Here is a 24,375-nt window from a genome sequence, read left to right on the forward strand (position 1 = left end):
CCTTAAGAATTTTTCACGTTGGTACTTACCTACCTGTGTGCATGCTGGTTATGCAAAATTTTGGACACTCAAAAATCAAGGGTAGTATGCATAACACATTCAATATCTTTGCAGTGTGCTCCTTCTTTAAATACAACAGTGCATTCACATTATGCCCCATGGATGCCAAAAGCTTTATAATCAATTATTTTACCACCATATTTCTTTTTTTCATCTAGGCCCAAGTGTGCCAGTAATAATTTCAACTGTGGTGATTTACTACTACTAGATAAATCTAATTATTCTTTACATAAGTTAGATACATTGTTTTAGTATTTACTGTGTATAAACAATGAAAGCTTCACTACAAGTATTGCTAAGAATGTATCAATCAGTTCCAGTAAATCACAAGTGTTTCTTGCAGTTTTTCCTATACTGCACACCTATATATAGCGAACTACTAAGCTGTGAAAATAGTGGACTTGCATAAATTAACTTGCTGAATTTTTCTCTGAATACAGAAAAAAAATCTGCATTTAAAAATATTTTAAAGGTAAATATTTATGTTGAGACATTCTGACAGGTTGACGTAAGCGGAGTAGGAAACATAGGAGTCTTAGTCTTGAGTTTATTCCTGACTAGTTTCGCAGGGTATGCTTTCTCAAAGCATACCTGCGAAACTAGTCAGGAATAAACTCAAGACTAAGACTCCTGTGTTTCCTACTCCGTTTACGTAAATATTTATGTCTGCCTGTAAGAGAACATGGTATTATGTAACTTGAATTACATTGATGTCGGAAACCCTTACTTCATCACCCATTTCACTGTCTTCCTAATTAACTTATCTACGGTCTTCATTTATTTTCCCTTTTGCTACATTCTACATAATTTCTCCTGTTTTTTTTTTTTTTCCTAAGCTTATCTAATATCAAAATTTCCAAAAACAATATCTATCATTTTATTTGCATACACTTTAAAATATGCTCCCTATGTATGCTCTGCACATTAATAATATTGATGCTGAGTGGTTATCAATGTTTTCTTCTGTTGCCTTTCTGAGTTTTATATGTTACTAATATATTATTATTTTCCACCTCTTTTATATTCTTTTCATCAGTATTTTCTTCGGTAGTACTTTATTTTCACAAATAGCCTGCAGCACACCAGATGATCTCCATTCATCAAACACCATGCCAATGCACAAAGAATAAACATAATTCAAAACATCACTGCCAAGTAGGTGGAGCCATGAATAGGTTTTGGGAGAATGGCTGAAGCAGATGTTTTGAGGATAGGATCATAGACTTCAAATTGCAATTAAGAAAATATATAGTGTAATTTATTTAGTTATCACTAGCTTTGGGAAGTACTAAAAAAAATTCCAGTAAGATTAGATACCTTTTATTTACAATGGTTACTCTTTAATACAGGACATTGTAGGGTAGTTTGATCTGTGGCTAGCCTTAGTCTGTGTTAATACTGTCTTTGAGCTGGAAGGTGTCTGTGCATGCCAGTTGGTTCTTGATTCTCTTGACAGGGTTTTTCTGCAAGTCGAATGTCTGGGGGTTGTTGAAGTATTGAGTTTGATGTTCTGTCTTGTAGAGCTTGTTTGGTGAATGTATGAATGTTTTTATGTGGATGTATTGTGTGGTACAGGTGGTTGGTTATCTATGTTTGAGTATTTTTTCATTTTAACTTTCAGCTGGTAATGTTGTGTGATACGAGATAGGATTTAGGGTTATAACATTGAAATGTGTACCAATTACTTTTATGTAATCCATATGCATAATTTTTGTATGCAGGTGTTATTGGGGTAATTTCAGTGCATTATGTTATTACTTGTAATGCTTTTTCTGTAGCTGTAAAATTCCCATGTGTATTTACCTAGATGTATTACATGGATCTGGAAAAGGCTTATGACAGGGTAGACAGGAAGGCACTGTGGGAGGTACTGCAGATATATGGGATAGGAGAAAAGCTGTTAAGATCAGTCAAGAGTTTTTATGAGAGTAGTAGAGCTTGCATTAGGATTAGAAATGGAGAGAGTGAATGGTTTGAGGTAAAGGTGGGACTTCATCAGGGGTGTGTCATGTCACCCTGGCTGTTCAATCTTTACATGGATGGGGTGGGGTGAGGGGTGAATGCAAGGGTATTGGGTCAGGGGTTGGAGATGATTAAAGAAAATGGAGAAAAGTGGGAGGTGAGCCAGTTGTTGTTTGCTGACGACACTGCGCTTGTAGCAGGATCAGAGGGATTGAGGAAGTTAGTGACAGAGTTTGAGAAGGTGTGTGCATGAAGGAAACTGAGGATAAATGTGGGCAAAAGTAAGGTGATGAGGTGTACAAGGGGAGAGAGTGACAACAGGCTGGAAGTGAGCATTAAAGGTGAGAAACTGGAGGAAATGGATAGTTTCAGATACTTGGGTGCCAAGATAGGAGGGAGGGTGGAGGGGAGTGGAATATATGGGAAATGAAATGGGTGGGAGTGATTTCTATGCCTTTTTCCTTTTGGCTACCCCCTGTGTAAGGGGGAAAAAGCCTTTGGTATATGTATCATATGGGAAGGGGAGCTACATTCATGGTGTCCTGCCTTTGTATCTCAGTGTCTAGTTTGATCTTAAATTCATGTATGGTTTTTGCACACACTATTGTTTCATCCAGTTTGTTCCAAGTGTCCACCACTCTGTGTGGATTTTTTTTTTTTTTTTCAGATCTTTTATAACTATCATTTTTGAGTTTTTTCCATGTCCTCTTGTGTTTCTCTTGTCCCAATTAACAAGTCCTATCAAGTATTTCCATGCCTTTCATGATTCTGTAGATGGTCAGTAGGTCACTTCTCTCTCTTCTTTATTTCAAAGTCAGTAACTTATATTTAGATAGTCTCTCTTCATATAACAAGTTTGAAAGTGCTGGCGCCATTTTCGTACTTGTTCTCTGGATTCTTTCAAGTTTCTTTATATTCTTTTTGGTACTGGGTGACCATAATGTTGCAGCCTTATTAGTGTGACTAATATTTTTTTAATAATTTCTTCATCTAAATAGGTAAACGCCACTTTTATTGATCTTAGCAAGTTATAGGATTCCCCGACAATTTTGTTTGTTTATCAGGGGACAAGTTGTTTGAGATAATTACTCCCAAGTCTTTTTCAGATCCCACTTTCTTTACTTTGAAGACAGTAATTGGAATTTCTTTGTTGTCTAAAGCCTGTGCTGGCGATGATTTTAGTAGATTAGGAGAGGAACATAGGGAATTGGTGAGGAACAGTGAGGGTTTAGGAAAGGTAGGGGTTGTGTGGATCAGATTTTTGTGGTAAGGCAGATATGTGAGAAAGTTTTAGGAAAAGGTAAGGATGTTTTTTGGGTCCTTATGGATTTGGAAAAGGCTTATGACAGGGTAGACAGGAAGGTACTGTAGGTGGAAGTGCAGATAGATAGATAGATAGACTTTATTTGGCGATGAATCAATGTACATGAAGTGCAAATAATGACAAGAACACATAGTTCGGAATAATAACTGCAAATTGCCAAGGATAACACAAAAAGCATGTACGCTTATTTCTATTGTGGTCCTCATCAGATTGTTATTCTACACTAAGTCACACTGACAACATACGTAGGGGGTTAAGGGGACCAGAGACAATCATGAGTAATACCAGTCAGAACACATATGACTCATAAACATTGTTATAGTTTAGCTCATATTACTAAAATGTTTGTACACATAGGAATATTGAGACCAAAAATTTGAGCACCATCACAAAAAGGAACATTGCAATAAGCAAAGGAACAACAAAATAATGTTAAACTGTAACAAAACAGTATGAGTGAGTACTATATCAGAGTAGTACCATTAATGATATACTGCATTATTCTACAGCTGTATCAACATGTATGAGTGAGTACTACATCAGAGTAGTACCATTAATGATATATAGTACTACAATATTCTACATCTGTAACAACATGTGGTTATAGTGAATGCTACACTGCAGCTAGGGTCACCTATTAATTAAATCTAACATTTAACCTGAATCTCAGGACGGAGTGGGCAATTAGTATGAGCACTAGGGAGTAGTACATTATAACCTGAAGCATCAGAGGTAGGGTACAGGGGACCAGTACTCGAATGAGTAAAACAACAAGGAGAACGAAGAAAAAGGTCAGATTATAACTGTTCTTGGACCCTACCTGAGACATATCCCATATTATGACTGGCAAAACAAAGGTGGAAACCAATTTGTAAACATCAATCATTGTTATACTAAACTAAACTTCTGAAGAACAAAAAAAAGGGGGGGGAGGTCAGAACAGTTATGAGTGAACACAGATTTGGATGGTATTACTCATGGAATCAGGTATCCCTCACTAAGCTAGTAGTACACAAAATCAAGGCTGTTCTCTGTCCATAGCTGAGACATATAGTAACCCTTGACTTTTTTCTTGAAGGTAACCTTGCTATTTGACTTCTTAATGGACACAGGTAGTGAGTTCCATAGTTGAGCACCTGTGAAGTGAAAACTGTTTTTGGTGAAGGGACCTGCATGAGGTACAATAAGAGACTCGACTGTTCCGGGTTCGGTTCTCAGCTGATAATGTAAAATTACAGCTAACATATGAGGGAGCAGAATTATGAACGACATTATAAACCTGGTTTAGTTTCAACTGCTGGACACGATATTTTACAGGTAACATTCCTACCTTGCTAAATTCTTCAATACCAATATGACTACGTTGAGGTAAATTTTGTATGAATCTAATTACCTTATTTTGTGTAACCTGTAGCCGGGACTGGTTTTTTCTGCTCAGACTACTGTACCAAGAGCTACAAGCGTAATCAAAGTGATGTATGGGATAGAAGGAAAGCTGTTAAGAGCAGTCAAGGATCCTTATGAGAGTAGTAGAGCCTGTGTTAGAATCAGAAATGGAGAGAGAGTGGTTTGAGGTAAAGGTGTGACTTTGCCAGTGATGTGATATGTCACCTTGGCTGTTCAATTTAAACATGGATGGGGTGGTTCAAAAAGTGAATGCAAGAGTAATGGGTTGGTGATTGGAAATGGTTAAAGAAAATGGAGAGAAAAGTGGAAGATAAACCAGTGGTTAATAAGGGTTCACAGCAAGATTACTGCACCACTGCTGTTCCATTATGGTAGGTCTGAAAAACTAGGGCCAACTTTTACACAATGTGTGTGAAAAATTCTAGATTTCTTGGCCACAAACAAGGGGTCAACTATTACTCAAGGATGTATGGTAGGTACTGAAACTTATTTTGAGGGGTGGGAAAATGCTGATGCATTATTTCCATATAGACAATGACCAAGATCCACCAAGTTATACCAGCCAGCAGACAATTTGCAACTTCACAAGATAATCTGTGAATGTGTTTCCATGTGTCTCTTTAAAGTATCAGCACGGGAGAAAGCAGCACCACAAGCAGTACACTCGTGTGCCTTTTCTCCTGTGTGCACCTTGAAATGCCTGCGTAGACTGCCTGCTTCTGTGAAAGCAGCACCACACTGCTCACATTTATGTGGCTTTTCCCCCGTGTGTTTTGTTATGTGGTTCCTCAAGTTGCTTGTACTTGTGAAACCAGCCCCACAAACCCCACATTTATATGTTTTCTTAACAGTACGAGTTTGCATGTGTGACTTAAAGGTAGCTGATTGTGAGACAGTAGAATCATATTGATCACATTCATATGGCTTCTCATCTGTGTGCTTCTGTAAATGATATTTCAAGCCAGTTCTTTGAGAAAAAGCAGCGCCACAAAAGCTGCATTTGTGTGGTTTCTCACTTTTATCTTTATGAGTTTCCATGTGTCTCTTTAAAGTATCAACGCGGGGGAAACTAGCACCACAAGCAGTACACTCGTGTGCCTTTTCTCCTGTGTGCACCCTGAAATGCCTGCGTAGACTGCCTGCTTCCGAGAAAGTAGCACCACATAGTTCACATTTATGTGGCTTCTCACTGGTGTGTGTCCGTATGTGGGTGTACAGTTGGCCTGTCTCTGAGAAACCAGAACCACAAAGGTCGCACTTGTGTGGTTTCTCATCTGTATGAGTTTGCATGTGCGACTTCAACTGTCCTGATTCTCTGAAAGAAGCAATACACAAGGAACACTTGTAGTAAGGCTTCTCCCCTGTATGAAGACGTATGTGCGCCTCGAGGTGTCCAGGCTGGGAAAAGGCTGCGTGACAGAATGTGCATTTGTGGGGTCTGTCTTCCGTGTGTGACTTCTTAATGTGGTCTTGGAGATCTCCTTTTTGATAAAAGGCTATATTACATTGAGTACAATTATATTGCATTTCCTTTTCTTTACAGCAATGGTCATCCATCACAGCAGTGCTGCCTGAAAGGGTTGAGTTAAAAGATTGATCTCTTTGGGAACTTTTCTGAATGCAGACCTTACCATGGCACTCAAACTCATCTAGTGTAGCGAATGCCAAATGGCAAATATCACAAAATAATATTTTTTCCTCTTTCAAGGTCATATCAGTGTTCTCTTGAGTGGGACTGTCCTGCTGAGAACCAGAATAATCTTTGCAGGTATTAGACTGAAACTGTTCTGATTTGATACAAGTCTTGGGAGGGGCATCTGTCTTGTGATTTTGCTTTAGAAAGCTCTTATCATCTCTTCTCCAGTGATTCAGGTCATCATTCACTAACTTGGGCCCTGTACCATCATCCGTTTTACCTCTTGCCTTTTCTCTTGTGTGTTTCCTGAAATGCTTGCGTAGCTTGCCTGCTTCTGTGAAAGCAGCACCACACTGCTCACATTCATAGGGCTTCTCGCCGGTGTGGGTCCGTATGTGGCTCTTCAAGCTGCTTGCCTGAGAGAAAGCAGCCCCACACAGCCCACACTCGTGTGGCTTCTCGCCTGTATGAGTTCGCATGTGCGACTTCAAATGTCCTGATTTTCTGAAAGAAGCGACGCACAAGGAACACTTGAAGGGCTTCTCTCCCGTATGAATGCGCATGTGCGCCTTGAGGTCTCTCAGTCGGGAAATGGCTGCGTGACAGAATGTGCACTTGTGGGGTTTGCCTTTTGTGTGTGTCTTCTTAATGTGATCATCGAGATCTCCTTTTTGGTAAAAGGCCATTTTACATTGAGGACAATTATATTGCATTTCCTCTTCTTTACAGCAATGGTCATCCATCACACCAGTGCTGCCTGAAAGGGTGGAGTTCAAAGATTGATCTCTTTGGGAACTTTTCTTCTGAACACAGACATTACCATGGCACTCAAACTCATCTATTGTAGCAAATGTCAAATGGCAAATATCACAAAATAATATCTTTTCCTCTTTGAAGGTCATATCAGTGTTCTCTAGTGTTGGACTGTCCTGTTGAGCTACACAATAATCTTTGTAGGTATCAGACTGAAATGGTTCTAATTTGATATGAGCCTTGGGAGGGACATCTGTCTTGTGGGTCTGCTTCAGAAAGCTCTTATCATCTCTTCCCCACTGATTCAGGTCATCACTCACTAACTTGGACACTGTACTATCCATTTTACTTCTTGTCAGTCTGAAAGGAAGAGGTGAAAGTCAAGATATGCAATGGTTTGCATTATATACTAAATGTCTATATTTTATATCTTTATGTTAAATGGCAACCTCACTGCTAAACAGTAGAGTGAGTACAAACACACCTTAACTGTAGCAAAAGCTTTTAAGCCCACACATCAAAGATCTGACACAGAGAACCAACAAAAATACACCCACTAAAATCCATCACAAATACAGTCTTTAGACAAAAGAATGAAAATCTACAGTTTCCAAATAATTAATAAGAACCATTCTTGACTATGGTTCTTCAGTAGGATTCTAAATAATCAGCAAACACTTAACTATACATAAAGCATTGAGAGTGATAATAGGATACACCAAAACCACACCAATAGGACACCTGCACACAGAAACTGAAATCCTCCCCATAGAATATCATAGAAAATTATATGTACACAATTCTACACTAGAGCCCTCAACTCCACTCACCCATCTCATTACATCACACAAGCAGTGGCACTTGAATTAAAAAAAAGTTGCTTACTACTCAAACATATAAAATAACTTACCACCAGTACCACACATCTACATGAAACCACATTCACAAGGCTTATACAGCCATTGGATAAAAAATAGAAAGGCTTAAATGTGACAAAGATAACAGAAGGAAAAAATAAAGTGGAATTGATTATAATAACAGTTAAACACAGCCACATGAAAAGTAGAAAATTTGTAGTGATATATGTGCCCCAAAAAATATATTCTTGGACAGAGGGAGACCATTCCAAATTGTTGGACAACACATAGCATGCATTAAATGAACTACTAAGAGGAGGATACATAGTAATTATGGGTGACTTTCTGAAGAAATATGTTGGGTAGATATGACCATTCAATACACAATGACTCAATAGGTAAGGGAAAATGCCAGATATAGAAACATCGAGACTAGACTTAATATCTACGTCAGAGCCTGAAATTGTGAATAAAATGGAATACAAGACACCAATTGGGGAGAGTGACCATGTACTAATAGAGTTCAAACTAAAAGAAGAAATTGATTTGGGAAGAAATGAGAAAGACAGAAAAGGAATAATGTACAATAAACACATTTAAAACTCAGGAAATTCTTTCAAAAAGTAAATTGGGAAAACTTCTTAAATGAAAAAACAAAGCTGGAAGAGAAATGGAATATATCAAAAGAAATTTATAAAGAAGGAATAGATAAATATGTACCAAAAACAGAAGCAGGAATGGGTGTACATTAAGTGCTGGTACAACAAAAAATGTAGTGAGGCAAAAGATAGAATAGACAAACCTTGGAAAAGATGGAAAGAAAAACAGGGTAAGTGGCAAATACATATCAAACTAAGAAATGAATACATAAAAATACACAGGGAAGAAAAAAGAAGCCACAAAAAAGACATAACAGACAAATGTTAGGACCAACCTAAATTATTCTACAGGTAAGTGGTAACTAAAAAAATAAACAAGAAATCATGAAACTGCATCAAGGGAATGAGGAATATATAGAAGATGTAGAAATGGCTGAAATTATGAACAAACATTTTAAATCTGTATTCACAATTGAAAATACACAAAATTGGAATGAAGAACAGAAAGACTTCCCCAATATAAGAAATAAATGTGGCACAGAAATAAATAAGGAACCAAATAATAAACCTTGATGTAAAAAAATCACATGGTCTGGACAGAATTACAAATTGGATACTAAAAGAATGTATACATGAACTAACCAACAAAATATATAATAGATTGCTCACTCAAAGAAGGAAAGGTACCACAAGATTGGAAAAATGCAAATATTGTACCAATATACAAAGGGGGAGATAAGGAAGACCCAACAAACTATAGATTGATCTCCCTTACAAGCACAATAGCTAAAAATATGTGAAAAAATTACCAAAAGTAGATGGACTAAACATCTGGAAGAAAATAATATACTGAATCCAAAACAATTTAGTTTTAGACAAGAAAGATCATGTGCCACTAACTTGATTTGCTTTTACTCGAGGCTAATAGACATAATGCAAGAAAGGGATGGATGGGTTGATTGTGCTTTCCTAGATTTACAAAAGGCATTTGATAAAGTACCACACAAAAAGCTACTAAGAAAGTTCGAAATAACAGGTGTACAAGGAAATTTATTGAAATGGATGAAAGATTTCTTGAATGGAAGAAAAATGAGGGTGGTATTTAACCCCTTCAATACAGGCCAAAATCTCACGGGCAGCATTAGCTGCCAGACGTGTGATGTTGCATCATAATACTCGCATTATAGAAAATAAAGTTACCGCTGTATTGCTCATTCTCTTTCACCCATGAATTTTGATAACCATAGAAAATATGATGAAGCCAGTTTACAGAGTATGGGGGTCACGCAGGTACAACTACCATATATATAATCAAGACGCTGACATCAGCATCCTCACATACCCACTTGCTCCTCATGACGCCTATGTAGGCATCATCGTATCGAAGGGGTCAAGAGACAAAACCTCAACCTGGGAAGAAATGATAAGTGGAGTCCCACAAGGTTCTGTATTAGCTCTGATAATGTTTGCTACTTATATTATTGACATGGACGAAGGTGTAGAATGTTATAATGTATCAACTTTTTTGCAATGATGCAAAACTACTAAAGAAAGTAAGTACAGAAAAAGACTGTGAATCACTACAGAGAGACTTGGACAAAGTCTGTGAATGAAGCCAAAAGTGGGAAGTAAACTTCAACATCAAGAAATGTAGTATAACAGAGTTTGGACAAAGTAAAAATACAATATCAGGGCAATATAAAATTGGTACAAAGGAAGTAAAAAAAAGTTAGCTCGGAAAAGGACCTAGAAGTAATTATTAACAAAAAAATGACACCTGACAAACATAAACAAAATAGTCAGAGAAACCTACAATTTACTAAACTCAATAAAGGTGGCCGTTAACTAATTGGATGAGGTAATGGTAAAGAAAATATTAGTCACAATAATAAGACCAAGATTGGAGTATGCTGCAACACTATGGACACCCAGCACAAAAAAGACAGTAAAGATATTAGAAAGATTCCAAAGAACAACAACGAAGATGGCACTAACACTTTCAAAACTGACATATGAACAAAGATTGTCCAAACTGGAACTACCACCCCTGGAACAAAGAAGAGAAAGAGGAGATCTACTGACCATTTACAGAATCATGAAAGGCATGCAAGTCCTTGACAGAGAAGATTTAATGAAGTGGAACAAAAGAAAAATAAGAGGACATGAAAAGAAACTCAAAAAGGATAGTTATAGAAGAGATCTGGAAAAAAAAAATAGTTTCCCACATAGAGTGGTGGATGTCTGGAACAAATTGGATGAAACAATAGTATGTACAAAAAGTATACAAGAATTTAAGAACAAACTAGATGTTGAGTGATACAAAGATGGGTCACTACGAGCATAGTTCTCTTCCCATAAAATACAACTAGGTAAATACATTAATCTTACTAAAGAAGCTCCTCAAGACATACCACCAAATCCTCTTCAGACATCAGCCCCACAAAAACCCCTCTCAAGAAACCACACTAGCTTGCAAGTGTTCATGATACCACCCAGCACTAGACAGTATCATCAGAGAAAAAGCCTGGCCTCACAATCAAACTACCCTAGATGCAACCACCATATGGAAGACACTGAACACCTTACCCTACACTGCTCCACACTACAACAACAACACAGTATATCTTCCCCAAGTGACCTATGGGCCTGCCTGTTGGCCACTGCTGGTTGTTACCTGGGAGTCATGGATCTCCTGCAGGAGAGACCTTCTAGGATAATGGATTGACCAACCTATTTAGGGTTGTATTTCTTCCCTTAACCTCTAGCAATATCTTTTTCACTGGCTTTCAGCATCTGTTTGTGAATTCTTGTGATACCTCATCTATGGATGAATGTTGGGTCTTCCAATTTTTCTTCCTATTTCTTCTGTGTTATCTCACCATATTGCTTTCTTATATAGTTTGTGTATTTTCATATGTAGGCTTGATCATTTCTGCATGTGATACGAAGAGACCATGGATGTGATTGGAATGAAGGGGAGGAGCTCACATTGGTATGTCTGGGGATGTTACTTGTTGGTTGTGTTCTACAGGTTGTCTAGTGGGTGTTTGCCGGAGTTCAGTATATCTAGATTTGGAAGCTATTCTTGTATTTTTCCTCTCTAATTTGTTGTTTGTGTGAGCAGCCATATTGGATGGTGTGCACACATCACCTCACAGCATGTAGGCTGTTAATACATTTAAGGGTTGGAATTGGGGAGAGTAGCCTTGGGGGCTGATGTGGAAGATGGTGTGCAGATGTTTGTAATGCTATATGTTTCCTTTATTTGTGTTTGGATTGTAATCAATTCTGGTGAGGTTTCTCTAGAAGGGTATGCTATTACATATTACTGTACAGGGCAGAAACATGGAACATAAGAGAGGAGTTTGAATGTGTTTGAGATGAAATGTCTGAGAAGTATGATAGGGGTTACTAGGCTAGATAGAGAGAGAAATGAGGTGAAGAGGAGAACAGGGGTGGAGAGAGAGTTGGGAGATAGGGTTGATGAAAGAGTATTAGGATGGTTTGGACACATGGAAAGAATGAGTGAAGAAAGATTAGTAAAAGAGGTGTGGAAGGCAGAGGTGGAAGGAGTGAATATGAGGGAGCATCCTAGGATGAGATGGATGGATGGGGTAAAAGGGGCATTACAAAAGAAAGGAATGTCTGTTGAGGAAGGACGGGAGAGGACAGAAGATAGGGGTGAATGGAGAAGGGTTGTGTATGGATGATGCTGTGATACATGAGGGGGAGTGGGTGGGAGATTGGGGGTAAGGAAGTATGTATGAGAAAAAATTTGATGCAGCCCGAAGGGATTTCTCCCCACCTTCTCCTTTTCTGCATGAGGGGATGGAAGGGGGGGGCGCCGGATTTATGAAGCGGCCTTGCTGTGGATGTGCTGTGTCTTGCAACACTGTTTCTGACCCAGGGCAGTGGATAGGATGCATGGATGACCCGTCATCCAGGAGGTGCCAAGATGAGAGGGAGGAGGGGGGAGGGGAGTGGAATATGTAGGAGTGGTTTCTATGCCTTTTTCTTTTTGGCTACCCTCCGTGTAAGGGGGAAAAAGCCTTTGGTATATGTATGTATTCTATTTTTGCTTTTTCCAAATTCCATTATGCTACATTTCTTAATGTTCATTTCACATCTCTGACTCCATTCCCATATTTTGTCCAGGTCTTCTTCAAGTGATCTGCAATCTTCTTCTGTGCTTACTCTCTTGAGTGATTTGGCATCGTCAGCAAAGAAGTTCATGTAACATTTCACTCCCTCATCCATATCATTTATATATATGGCAAACATCAAAGGAGCCAATACAGAGCCTTATGGGATGCCACTTATCACATCTTCCCAGTTCAATTTTTTGTAGGACCCCATGGATGTACCATGTCTCCTTTCCTATATCAAAATATAAGTAATAATTTTCTCGGGAACTGTGGTCAGTAGTCTTCCCATAACTATGATGCTATGAATTGTCGATGGATGACAGAATCGGTCCAAAGGAAATTGTAGTTAATTACATCAGGTTTCTGTATGTTCATAAATGACATTCTAGATATATAAAAAATACTGCAATATCTTATTTATTGTAGTAAATCAAATTTACAAAATTCTGTAATCATGCCAACATGGATATTTATCATAAAACATGCGTGGTCCAATAGCACCTAACCTAAGTTAATCTAGTATAATCATTCCATAGGAAGAAACAGAATGCTAAATTTTTAAAAGTGCACACCTACTCAATATAGCAATAGAAAATTAAATAACAATTTTGTAAATTATTAAACATTAATGTAATATACGTTACTCTTGGCAGAAATCAATAACTTAAAAAGTTGCTAAAAGCTATACACATAGGTATACACTTTGACTGCTTGAGATGCAATCTTTATTTTGATTGATGCACCGGTCAAAGAAAATAAAGTATGATAGATTTGTCTATCCTTACCTAACCTAACCTGCATTTAGTAATGCAGCACCTATAATTCTAGAAATCATATGGGTCATCATTGTCAACCTCCAAATCTATCAAACCAAAGATGGTGTCTACAGGATTTGACGCAACTTCATTAGTTTGTGTATAGCTGCAACTTTTTCTGTAATTGATTTCTGCCAAAAAATTATTTATTACATTGATGTTTTATATTTTACAAAATTAATATTTAATTTTCTAATGATATATCATGTACGTGTAACCTTCTAAAATAATACCAACCGATATTTCAAATGCAAAAATGAATAGTGAAAAAGTGTTTGCATTTATATGTATTAATGATACCAATGTCATCCAAAGGAATGTTGCTCACTTTGATCCCTCTATGGAACTGATAACATGATACATTTGTGGTAATTACATAGGCCAGACACGTCCAGTCATGCATAAAATCACAAGATCTCAACAATCCTTACAACTTCGGTCTATGGTGTATTTTTATAATTTATATTTTTACAATAAGTGAATTTACAAGGAGAGTGTATTTCATACAATTAGTGTGTCTGTAGAAGGTGCTCAATTCGAATTTGTTACTTACTTCGAAAGAAAGTGCTCAGATACAGGACGGTAATCTCGTCGTGTTTACATGAAGATCAAGGTTATTCAGTTGTATACATGGACGCGATATAACATTAGAAAATTAAGCATTAATTTTGTAAATTATAATACATGAACGTAATATGCGATTTTCTTGGAGGAAATAGAAATAAAAAAGACCTTGCTACAAGCAAATATACTAAAGACCGTAGTCGCTAACATGGGATTGGGACACCACCTTGTCGTTTGTCAAGTGTTGTCTGTATATATATATATATATATATATATATATATATATATATATGTATATATATATATATATATATATATATAGTAAATTATAATACATGAACGTAATATGCGATTTTCTTGGAGGAAATAGAAAAAAAAAAGACCTTGCTACAAGCAAATATACTAACGACCGTAGTCGCTAACATGGGATTGGGACGCCACCTTGTCGTTTGTCAAGTGTTGTCTGTATATATATATATATATATATATATATATATATATATGTGTGTGTGTGTGTGTGTGTGTGTGTATGTATATATATATATGTATGTAATATATATATATATATATATGTAATATATATATATATATATATATATTTATTTAAATTGTCACAACTTTGGGTTGTGACACACGGACTATTTTTCCTTCTCATTTTCTTGCATCTGCTTTCAAACCCCAGTTACCAAATACTTTCGCTCAAGGGCCTAGCCGTCGCAGGCTCCACACTTTTTCGTCTCCTTTCAGCCCTTTTCGACTATCAATTCCCTTTACTCTTGGGCATTTCCGGAACTCTTAAGGCCTCTAGCAACTACTTCTTGATATTTTTCCTTCTCCTTATCCTCATTAACTATTGCACCACTTTGGCAGTCAATTACAGTGCCTTAACGAATTTGAGAGAGACTTCTAATTGCTCAGGAAAGCCCTCCCCCCTCCTCTTAAGTTCCAGGTGTCTACATATGCCTGCGAGTAAAGACACGAATGTTTAATATTGAGTGTGGGATCCCACAACGTCTCAAGTTTACTGTTCCTTCTTGCAGTTGTAAGTTGCTACTTTATGAATAGAATTAGTGTATTACATCCAAGAGTTACCGTTCGAATTTGTTCTAACGGTTTAACCCCCCCCCTGCGCGCTTGCCATTTATTGTTTAGGCTAGTTTTAATTAGACTAGTTAGAATCATATCTTCCACTCTCGTGAGTAGTGACTACCCTCAAGGAACAATTAGAACTGATTCAACTCCCACATAAACGTGCACGGCGCTCCATATGAAACTATTGATTTGACATTTAGAAAAACGGGAACGGTGTATGCCACACCGTGTATGGGCATAGGCAGTTGACCCGGCGGTGCCGGGCACTGGGCAGTCATCCTTCTGGGCCCCCACAGGGAGGTTGGACCACTCGTATTCTCGGAAGTTCAAACGCGCCCTACCCTCCCATACGGTGGCTATCGAGGATTTTCTCCTTAAAGTGGCCTGTTGACGCACCGTCAGACCCTACACGAGTGATTCATGTGCCCCCCCCCCCACCCGGAGACTTATCGAATTGTGGACAGTGATGTGAGTGACGCCCGACCCTCGTGGGAAGGGTTTGAACGGTGTTGCGACGAGGTCAGCCTCCAGTGAACACACCGCGCTTAGGGTGGGATGAATCACCACCCTTGTGCCTATTCGACGTAGAGTACAGTTCCCCCCTTTTCGGGACATCCTAACCAGAAAGGAATTTGTTAGTGAAAATTAGGAGACCCCCTACGGAATCGAACCCGCGTCCCGCCATGAGTTGCCAAATAACGAGGACAGTTAGGGTTCCCGCCACGCTCAACAGCAAAGTTATCCTTCAATAGCGGACGCATCCTGCCTGAACGAGGGACCCGCGCCTATTTGACGACATCCCCGCATCCAGCAGAAGCCACCTAGAGATGGTAGCAAGTAATGATATTGGTGTTTACTAAATAGGACCCCTAGATAGGCGCGCAGGGAGTTAGAATACAGTAGGTAGAAGTGATTATCTTTTAGGCACTTTATAGATATCGCTGCCAAATGCACGAGATGAGGTGCGACCAAAGTTAGCAAATCCGCTCAGTACAGACCGAAGTTACCTTACCACCATGTCCGCATCTAGTACTAGTGTATACTGGTCTCGACAAGACACCGTAACATTGATTGATTTATACCGAGTAGCCTCTAGACCTGCTGTTGGTGCTATGCGTTTCCTCATATTTGTCTCTTGCTTTGTATATATTGCTCCACTTTCGAAAGGAGAACAGAAAAGCTGTTCATGTTCATTCTCATGTAACCACTCACGGCACCAGACATGCCTCCGTGATTTCTTGTTTTTCTTTTTAATGTAGGCAGCAATTATAATGCTGTAAAGTGCTACCTTCTTTCCAAGTATGGCGGGAACCATGGTTATCGTACCGCACTGAACCACTCACTCCAACATCTGCTTGTAGCCAACTAACCTCCAACCACCATCGTCAGCCGTGTGGACACCTTCGCGGGCAGCGTCTACGGACTTTGCCTGGTAAGGGCAAAGTCTGCCAGGCACAGCTCGACCGTGTGGACGCAGCATTACCCGTTCTATATTTTCTACCTATCTCATTCCCCATTTATTCTTATTGTGTGTTAGGATTAATGTTATTAATATTGTTTTGTTAATTTATGTTGTCTCTGTTTGATTATATTTCATACTGAAATATCAAATGGTTAACACTGTCCTCTGTCTTTCGGCATACCAATAGTCTGATGCGATTCTATATCTCTATTCTAACTTTGTTGTGGCTTGGGCACTTGGTATGCCCTTATGTTTGACAAGTATCTTTCCAGCCTGAGTCATAACACCTGACAGTTTGAGACCATTATTTCTTGTCGGATTCTCATTCAGTGTAAAAATTGTGTCACTTTTGATGTTGCCAATTACCTTTAGAATCTTAAAGGCCTGTATCAAGTCACCTCTGAATCTACGTTTTTTTTTTTTTGTTTTTGTTTTTTCTTAGGGAAAACAGATTTATTTGTTTTAGTCGATATTCGTATGATTTATTTTTTATATTTGGAATTAGTTTTGTGGCTCGCCGTTGTACTTTTTCCAGTCTTCTCACCTCACCATACACCAGGTAGGGCGATGCCCTGTCAGCGATGATGCCTCACAAAGTCCTTCCACAAGGCCCTATCAGCATACAGCTGCACTCTCTCCACCTCCTCCATAGTTCTTCCTCTTGACTCTATGGCTTGTCTGATACCGTCTCTCCATCTCTTCCTGGGTCTTCCTGTTGGATGCTTTCCTTGTGGCTGCTACTGGTAGTATTTTAATGGGTACTGATGCTCATTCATCCTCATGACGTGGCCAAACCATCTCAATTGGCTTTTCTCTACATATTCTAATATTGGCTCTATTTCCAGCTCTCTTCTTATTTCTTCATTTCTTATTCTGTCACACCTTGTTACACCTTTTATCATTCGCAGTACTCTCATCTCTGCTGCTTGTACCTTACTTTTCAGCCTTTCTGTCATTGTCCATATTTCTGACCCAATCTATCAGTCTTTAATGAGATTTGGTGACCATGCGGGAACAGCATACTCCAAAGGTGGATGAACTAACAATTTATATAGCTTGTTAATGAGAGTTGAACTTTTGAAGTCAAAAGATCACGCAATCAGTCCTAAAATCTTATTTGCTTTTCCAGAGGCTGAAATACACTGCTTAGATGATTTGAGATCATTACTGATAATTACCTCCAAGATCCCTGTCACTATCCACTTTTGTTAACATACATACATACATATACCAAGGCTTTTTCCCACTTCTAAGGGAGGTAGCCAAAAAGGGAAAGGCATAAAAACACTCCCACCCATTTCATCCCTAAATACACTCCACACCCCTCCCACCCTCCCTCTCATCTGAGCACCTCCTGGATAACGGGTCATCCCTGAACCCTGCCCACCGCCCTGGGTCAGAAGCAGTGTCGCAAGACACAGCACATCCACAGCAAGGCCGCTTCATTTAATCGGCGACCCCCCCTCTCCGTCACCCCTTGCATATAAGGAGAGGACGGGGAGAAATCCCTTCGGGCTGCGTCAAAATTTACTCACACATACTACCCCACACCCCCGCCCATTCCTTCTCATGCAATCACAACATCATCCATATACAACCATTCTCCACTCACCTCTGTCTTCCATCCTCTCCCTTCCTTCCTCAACAGACATTCCCCTCTTCCCCAAAGCCCCCTTCACCCCATCCATCCATCTCATCCTAGGACGTCCCCTCATGTTCACTCCCTCCACATCTGCCTTCCATACCTCTTTTACTAGTCTTTCTTTACTCATTCTTTCCATGTGTCCAAACCATCCTAATATTCTTTCATCAACCCTATCTCCCAAATCCTTTTTCACCCCTGTTCTCCTCCTCACCTCCTCATTTCTCACTCTATCCAGCCTAGTAACCCCCACCATACTTCTCAGACACCTCATCTCAAACACATTCAAACTCCTTCTCTCTTCTTCTCTTATGTTCCACGTTTCTGCCCCATACAGTGCTGTTGGCACAATCACTCCTTCATACAGTCTCCTCTTCGCATCCATTCCCAAATGTCTATTCCTCATTACACTCTTTAATCCACCAAGGCATTTACTCGCTTCTCTCAATCTACATTCTACCTCCACCTTCACTCCACCTTTTCCTGCTACACTTGCACCCAAGTATCTAAAACTATCCACTTCCTCCAGTTGCTCTCCCTTAATGTTTACTTCCAGTCTACTGCCACTTTCACCCCTTGTACATCTCATCACCTTACTTTTACCCACATTTATCTTTAGCTTTCTTCTATCACATACTCTCCCAAACTCTGCCACCAGCTTCCTCAATCCCTCCTCTGACCCTGCCACAAGCGCAGTGTCGTCCGCAAACAACAGCTGGCTCACCTCCCACTTTTCTCCATTTTCTTTAACCATCTCCAATCCCTGACCCACTACCCTAGCATTCACCTCTCGCACCACCCCATCCATGTATAAGTTGAACAGCCAGGGTGACATAACGCATCCTTGATGAAGTCCCACCTTTACTCCAAACCACTCACTCTCTCCATTTCTAATCCTGACACATGCTCTACTACTCTCATAAAAACTCTTGACAGCTCCCAAAAGCTTTCCTCCTATCCCATAAATCTGCATAACCTCCCACAGTGCCTTTCTGTCTACCCTGTCATAAGCCTTTTCCAGATCCATAAAAGCCCAAAAAACATCCTTCCCCTTTCCTATAGCTTTCTCACATATCTGTCTTACCACAAAGATCTGATCTACACAACCTCTACCTGTCCTAAATCCACACTGTTCCTCACCAATTACTCCTTCTGTTCCTCTCCTAATCCTCTCAATTAAGATCCTCCCATAAGCCTTCCCAACTACACTTAACAGGCTAATCCCTCTGAAACTACTACATTCACACTTGTCCCCTTTTCCCTTGTAAAGAGGAACTATACAGGCACTTCTCCAGTCCTCCGGTACTCTACCCTCTCTCCAGCAAACATTAAATAACCTCACCAACCAGTCCACCATCACTGAACCTCCCTTTTTCAGACATTCTGCATGGCATCCATCCAGACCAGGTGCCTTACCTGCTTTCATCATCTTTACAACTGCCTTCACCTCATCCTTCCCTATTTCTCCTCCATTCTCCTCACTCATCACTCTCATTTTCTTCGCATTTCCCACTGCAGCTATCTTTCCTTCCCTATCCTCCTTCACATTTAGCAACTCCCTAAAATATTCTACCCATCTTCCCCTTACTGCCATCTCTTCCATTATCATCTCTCCATCTGTACCTTTTACCTTTTCTTCCCTACTTGATTCACCTCCTCTTCCTCTCTTAATTTCTTTCCAAAACATCTTTTTATTACTTTCAAAATTTTCTGTCATACTCCTACCCCATTTCACATCTGCTCTCCTCTTTGCCTCCTTTACCTTTTGCTTTACTTCTCTTTTCTTTTCTTTGTACGTCTCATATGACTCCCCCGTCCTCTTTTGTAACCAATCTGTGAATGCTCGCTTCTTCTCTTCTACAACCTTCTTTGTTTCCTCATCCCACCATTCACTACCCTTTCTTCTATTTCCCCCTGTCCTTCTTGTTCCACACACCATCCTTGCACACTTTAAGACTCCCTCCTTGAACCATCCCCATTCCTCCTCCACCCCCATCACTGCTCCATCCTTTACTCCCTCCCACTCCTCCTTCAGCTTCTTTTCGTACTCCTTCTCCTTTTTCCTTTTCATTCAAGGAGTTCACTCTAAGAACCTCCCTACCTTTTGTCCCTTTCCTCTTTCTCCATCTATCCTTCACTCTCAGCTTACCTTCCACCAAAAAATGATCTGATATTCCCCCACCCTCTCCCCTTAGCACATGTACATCCTTAACTCTTCCTATCATAATCCTATTTACCACTACATAATCCATTAGCACTCTATCTACCACCCTTCCCTCCACCACCCTCTCCCATGTGTACTTATGCTTGACTTTCTTCCGAAACACTGTATTTGCTATCTTCAACTCTCTTTCTAGACACATTTCCACCATCAACTCTCCACTACGATTCTTTCCTGGAACTCCACACTTCCCAACCACTCCATCGATTGGACCATTTCCCACCCTAGCATTAAGGTCTCCCAGTACTATTACATTGACATTTCTTCCTAAACCCTCTATGCACTCATTTAAATCTATCCAAAAGGCCTCCCTTTCTTCCACGCTCTTTTCACTGCCAGGCCCATATGCACTTACAAAGACCCACATCTCCTTTCCCAGTTTCACCTTCATCCACATTATCCTTGAGGAAACCTCCTTCCACTCCACTACCTGTTTACCTATCTCCTCACTTACTAGAATAGCCACCCCTTCCCTCCCTTGCCCTCTCTTCACTCCTGAAAACCTCCCACTTACACTCCCAAACTTACACTCACCCTTCCCTTTCAACTTAGTTTCACTCAAAGCCAACACATCCATCTTTCTTCTCACAAACATACTACCTATCTCTTCCCTTTTACTCTCATCTGTACCACATCCACGCACATTAAAAGACCCAAACCTTAGGGTGCTGGCCCGAGGCCCTCCAGCACCCCTTATGCCTTCACTTTTCTTTCTAGGATATATGCCCCGTGGGGCTACAGGGAGAAGGATGCCTAGTCCCTCTCCCCGTCCCTTTCTTCTCACCTCTTACGTTCCAAGTGGGATACTTGGTGGCAGTATTCTTTTCCCCCACCACAGGGAATTCCCCCATCACAGAAAGAGAATACTCAGAGAAATGATACAGGACAGCAACAAGGGGTTGGGGGACAGCATAACGGAGGGACAGTCGTAGTATAAAAGTGTCATCATTTCTCTATGACAGAATTTCTTCTATCATATACAAAATGATGTGTGGCTCTGGTCCGTAGGGGCGCCCCATATAGACCCTAAAGTATCGACTGCATGCTACTTTGCCACAATAACAAGCAGCCAATACCCCAGATGGGGTATTTCTAAATAATAATCGTACTTACTGTTATTTTTACCTTGCAAGTATTTGTGTTAAATTTCATTAGTCACTTTTGAAACCATTGCTGTAATTTATCTAAATCTTCTTGAATATCTAATTTATTTAAGTGATCATTTGTCTTCCGCACAATTTTGTATCATCAATAAATTTGGAGACAATAGATTTTAGTCCGTGGTCATTAATATATACTATGAATAGAAGTGGCCCAAGAACGGAACCTTGAGGAACTCCACTCGTAACATTTTTCCATCTCGAAGTTTTGCCATTTAAAACTCCCTATTTTCGATCATTAAACCAATTTCTAGTCCAACTTAATAGGCTACCACATACTCAATGTGAAGCTGATTTAGTAAGTAGACTTCCATGGGGGAAGGTATCAGAAGTTTTTGTAAAGTCTATATATATTAAGTATATATTGTTTTTGTCATAAATCGAGATGACTGCGTTGTAGAATTCGAGTAAGTTAATCACGCAAGAACGTTTCCGTCTCAACCCATTCATGTGGCTATTCATATTTATCAAACAATTACTTTCTAAATGATGTTCGATAGCATCTCTGATGATAGTTTCCATCATTTTTTCTACAACTGAAGTCAAGCTTATAGGCCTGTACTTATTTCTTTTGTCATAATTCGAGATGACTGTGTTGTAGAATTTGAGTAAGTCACGCAAGAATGTCTCCGTCTGAATCCATGCTGGCTATCATTTATCAGATTGGTTGTCTTTCTTTCTTCTCACTTATTAATCAGCAGTCATTTAAATAAACTAATTCAGTGATAAGAATTCTATATGGGAATGTGGCCCGGATTTGGTCAAAATCTATCAGATAATGTTTTGAAAATATATTGTATTTAATATAAAAATACTAATATTTCTTTTATCTTACTATGCTATCTGATTATCTCTATGATCTGATAAAGTGTTTATTCCTTGTGATCTACCATTAATTAATGGTTATAAATTTGGCAGGCATGATTTTAGTTCGCATGTTGCAACCTAATCATCTAATGAAAGACAAAGCACACTATATGAATTAAACTCAATTATACATTTCTTTGATATCATAGAAATTGTATATAAATACACATGGTAAATAGGATCCACAATCCAATTAGGTTCTAACCACGAATAAAATCACAATGAACATTTGCACTCATGTAATACCTGACTTTAGATAATGTTATCTTACTGGTCTACAAGAGCTTTCCCCAATGAACTTGAGGTAAATTAGGTAGAAAAAAATTGTATCATCCAAAGTTACATTGCATTCAGTGATATAAATCTTAACATTTGCAAAACACCCAACAGTAAAATTTTTCCCAACAGTTTTCCTGTTGATTTGACCAAAGTGGGTGTTCCATTTCAATTGGAAATCACTTGTCTGTACTAAATCCCCACCCCCATCTGGGGACTGCATTGGGAAATAAGTATTGCGATATACAGAAGCATGCAAAGCCAGTGATTAATGAAAGAAATGACAACACTGTTCAAATAAACGATAAATCAAGCACAGTACTCTCCTATTCTGACCATATCTAACCTCCCCAGTCCCTCTCTCCCTCATGGCAAATAGATTTTTCAATGGTATTTGTTTGATTTGTTTCTTGTATTCAATAATTTAATACAAGATAATTTTCATTCTCTTCCATACATTTATATTTTTTTTACAATAATGTATAGTTATGATTCTACATGATTTCAACTATTCACAAAGAAGATGTTTGCCAGTCTGCAACCCTTCCCTATATCATCTGCAAGCCCATGTCTAAATACAATAAGTTCATAGTAACATCAGCAATGAAAGATATTCACAACACTAAGACAAGCACCTTTACAGTTACCAACAATTAGGTTAGGTTACATTATGTTAAATCTCAAGGCTGCAATTCTCACCTGTATCATCAACTACCTTTTATCATTCTGAGTATTTTCAACCCCAGATATGAGTACCACAAATCAACAGTAACATCAGCGGTGATTAGAAAAGACTAGATCTAAGCATGCATCTTAACATATATTCTACACCCAAGTCAAAATTTATGGATTCACCCAACTATAGAACTTGATATCTGGCTCATGTGTTCCTAGTGATAAATTTTGTGATATGAACGATGGTGTACTTCATTTCCTGCACAATTGCGTATTTTTAAGATATTAAATATGAAAGATATGGAATTTGGCTTACCTCTCTTCCAGAACGATCTGAGGGGGACCTGTGGGAAAACGGGGTTTTTGGGTGGGGAGGAACAATAAATGGAGTAATGCGGGTTGGCAAAAACATAAAATCATGAGAATAACACATACAATAATTTCACCCTTGTTGGCGGGAGTGTGCCGTGTTTTTGTGTTTACACATGGCACCCATTTTGTGGTTTACTATGCGGCAGCGAGGAATCGCTAAATATCTTGCTATAATCGCTAAATTTAGCGAAGCCTACTCCGAGCGCGCATTGGCTTACCTCTCTTCCTGAACGATCTGGGGGGACCTGTGGGAAATCGGGGTTTTGGGGTGGGGAGGAATAACAAATGGAGTAATGCGCGTTGGTAAGAAGATATAAACATGAGAATAACACATAAGAAATGCATGGAAATACAATATTTTCTCCCGTTGTTGGCGGGAGTGTGCAGTGTTTTGGGGGTAAATCAATGGCAGCCATGTTGTGCTTTAAAAGCGGCAGCGAGGAATCGCTAAATATTTTGCTATATTCGCTAAATTTAGCGACGCCC

General features: G+C 39.2%; 2 protein-coding genes across 2 annotated transcripts in view; both read right to left on the reverse strand.

Moving 5' to 3' along the window:
* Positions 1–24,375, reverse strand: part of LOC143031538 (uncharacterized) — a 485,407-nt gene that overhangs the window by 149,656 nt on the left and 311,376 nt on the right. The window lies entirely within an intron of this gene.
* Positions 1,384–24,001, reverse strand: LOC143031524 (uncharacterized). The gene is made up of 2 exons (XM_076195483.1): positions 23,834–24,001; positions 1,384–7,502 (listed from the first exon to the last, which is right to left on the reverse strand). Exons 1-2 carry the CDS (start codon positions 23,935–23,937, stop codon positions 5,336–5,338), a joined length of 2,271 nt encoding a protein of 756 aa, XP_076051598.1. The 5' UTR covers positions 23,938–24,001; the 3' UTR covers positions 1,384–5,335.

The sequence above is a fragment of the Oratosquilla oratoria genome, chromosome 12 (genome assembly GCF_046742065.1).
Source record: "Oratosquilla oratoria isolate Oo_2021 chromosome 12, ASM4674206v1, whole genome shotgun sequence".
NCBI classification, from domain to species: domain Eukaryota; kingdom Metazoa; phylum Arthropoda; class Malacostraca; order Stomatopoda; family Squillidae; genus Oratosquilla; species Oratosquilla oratoria.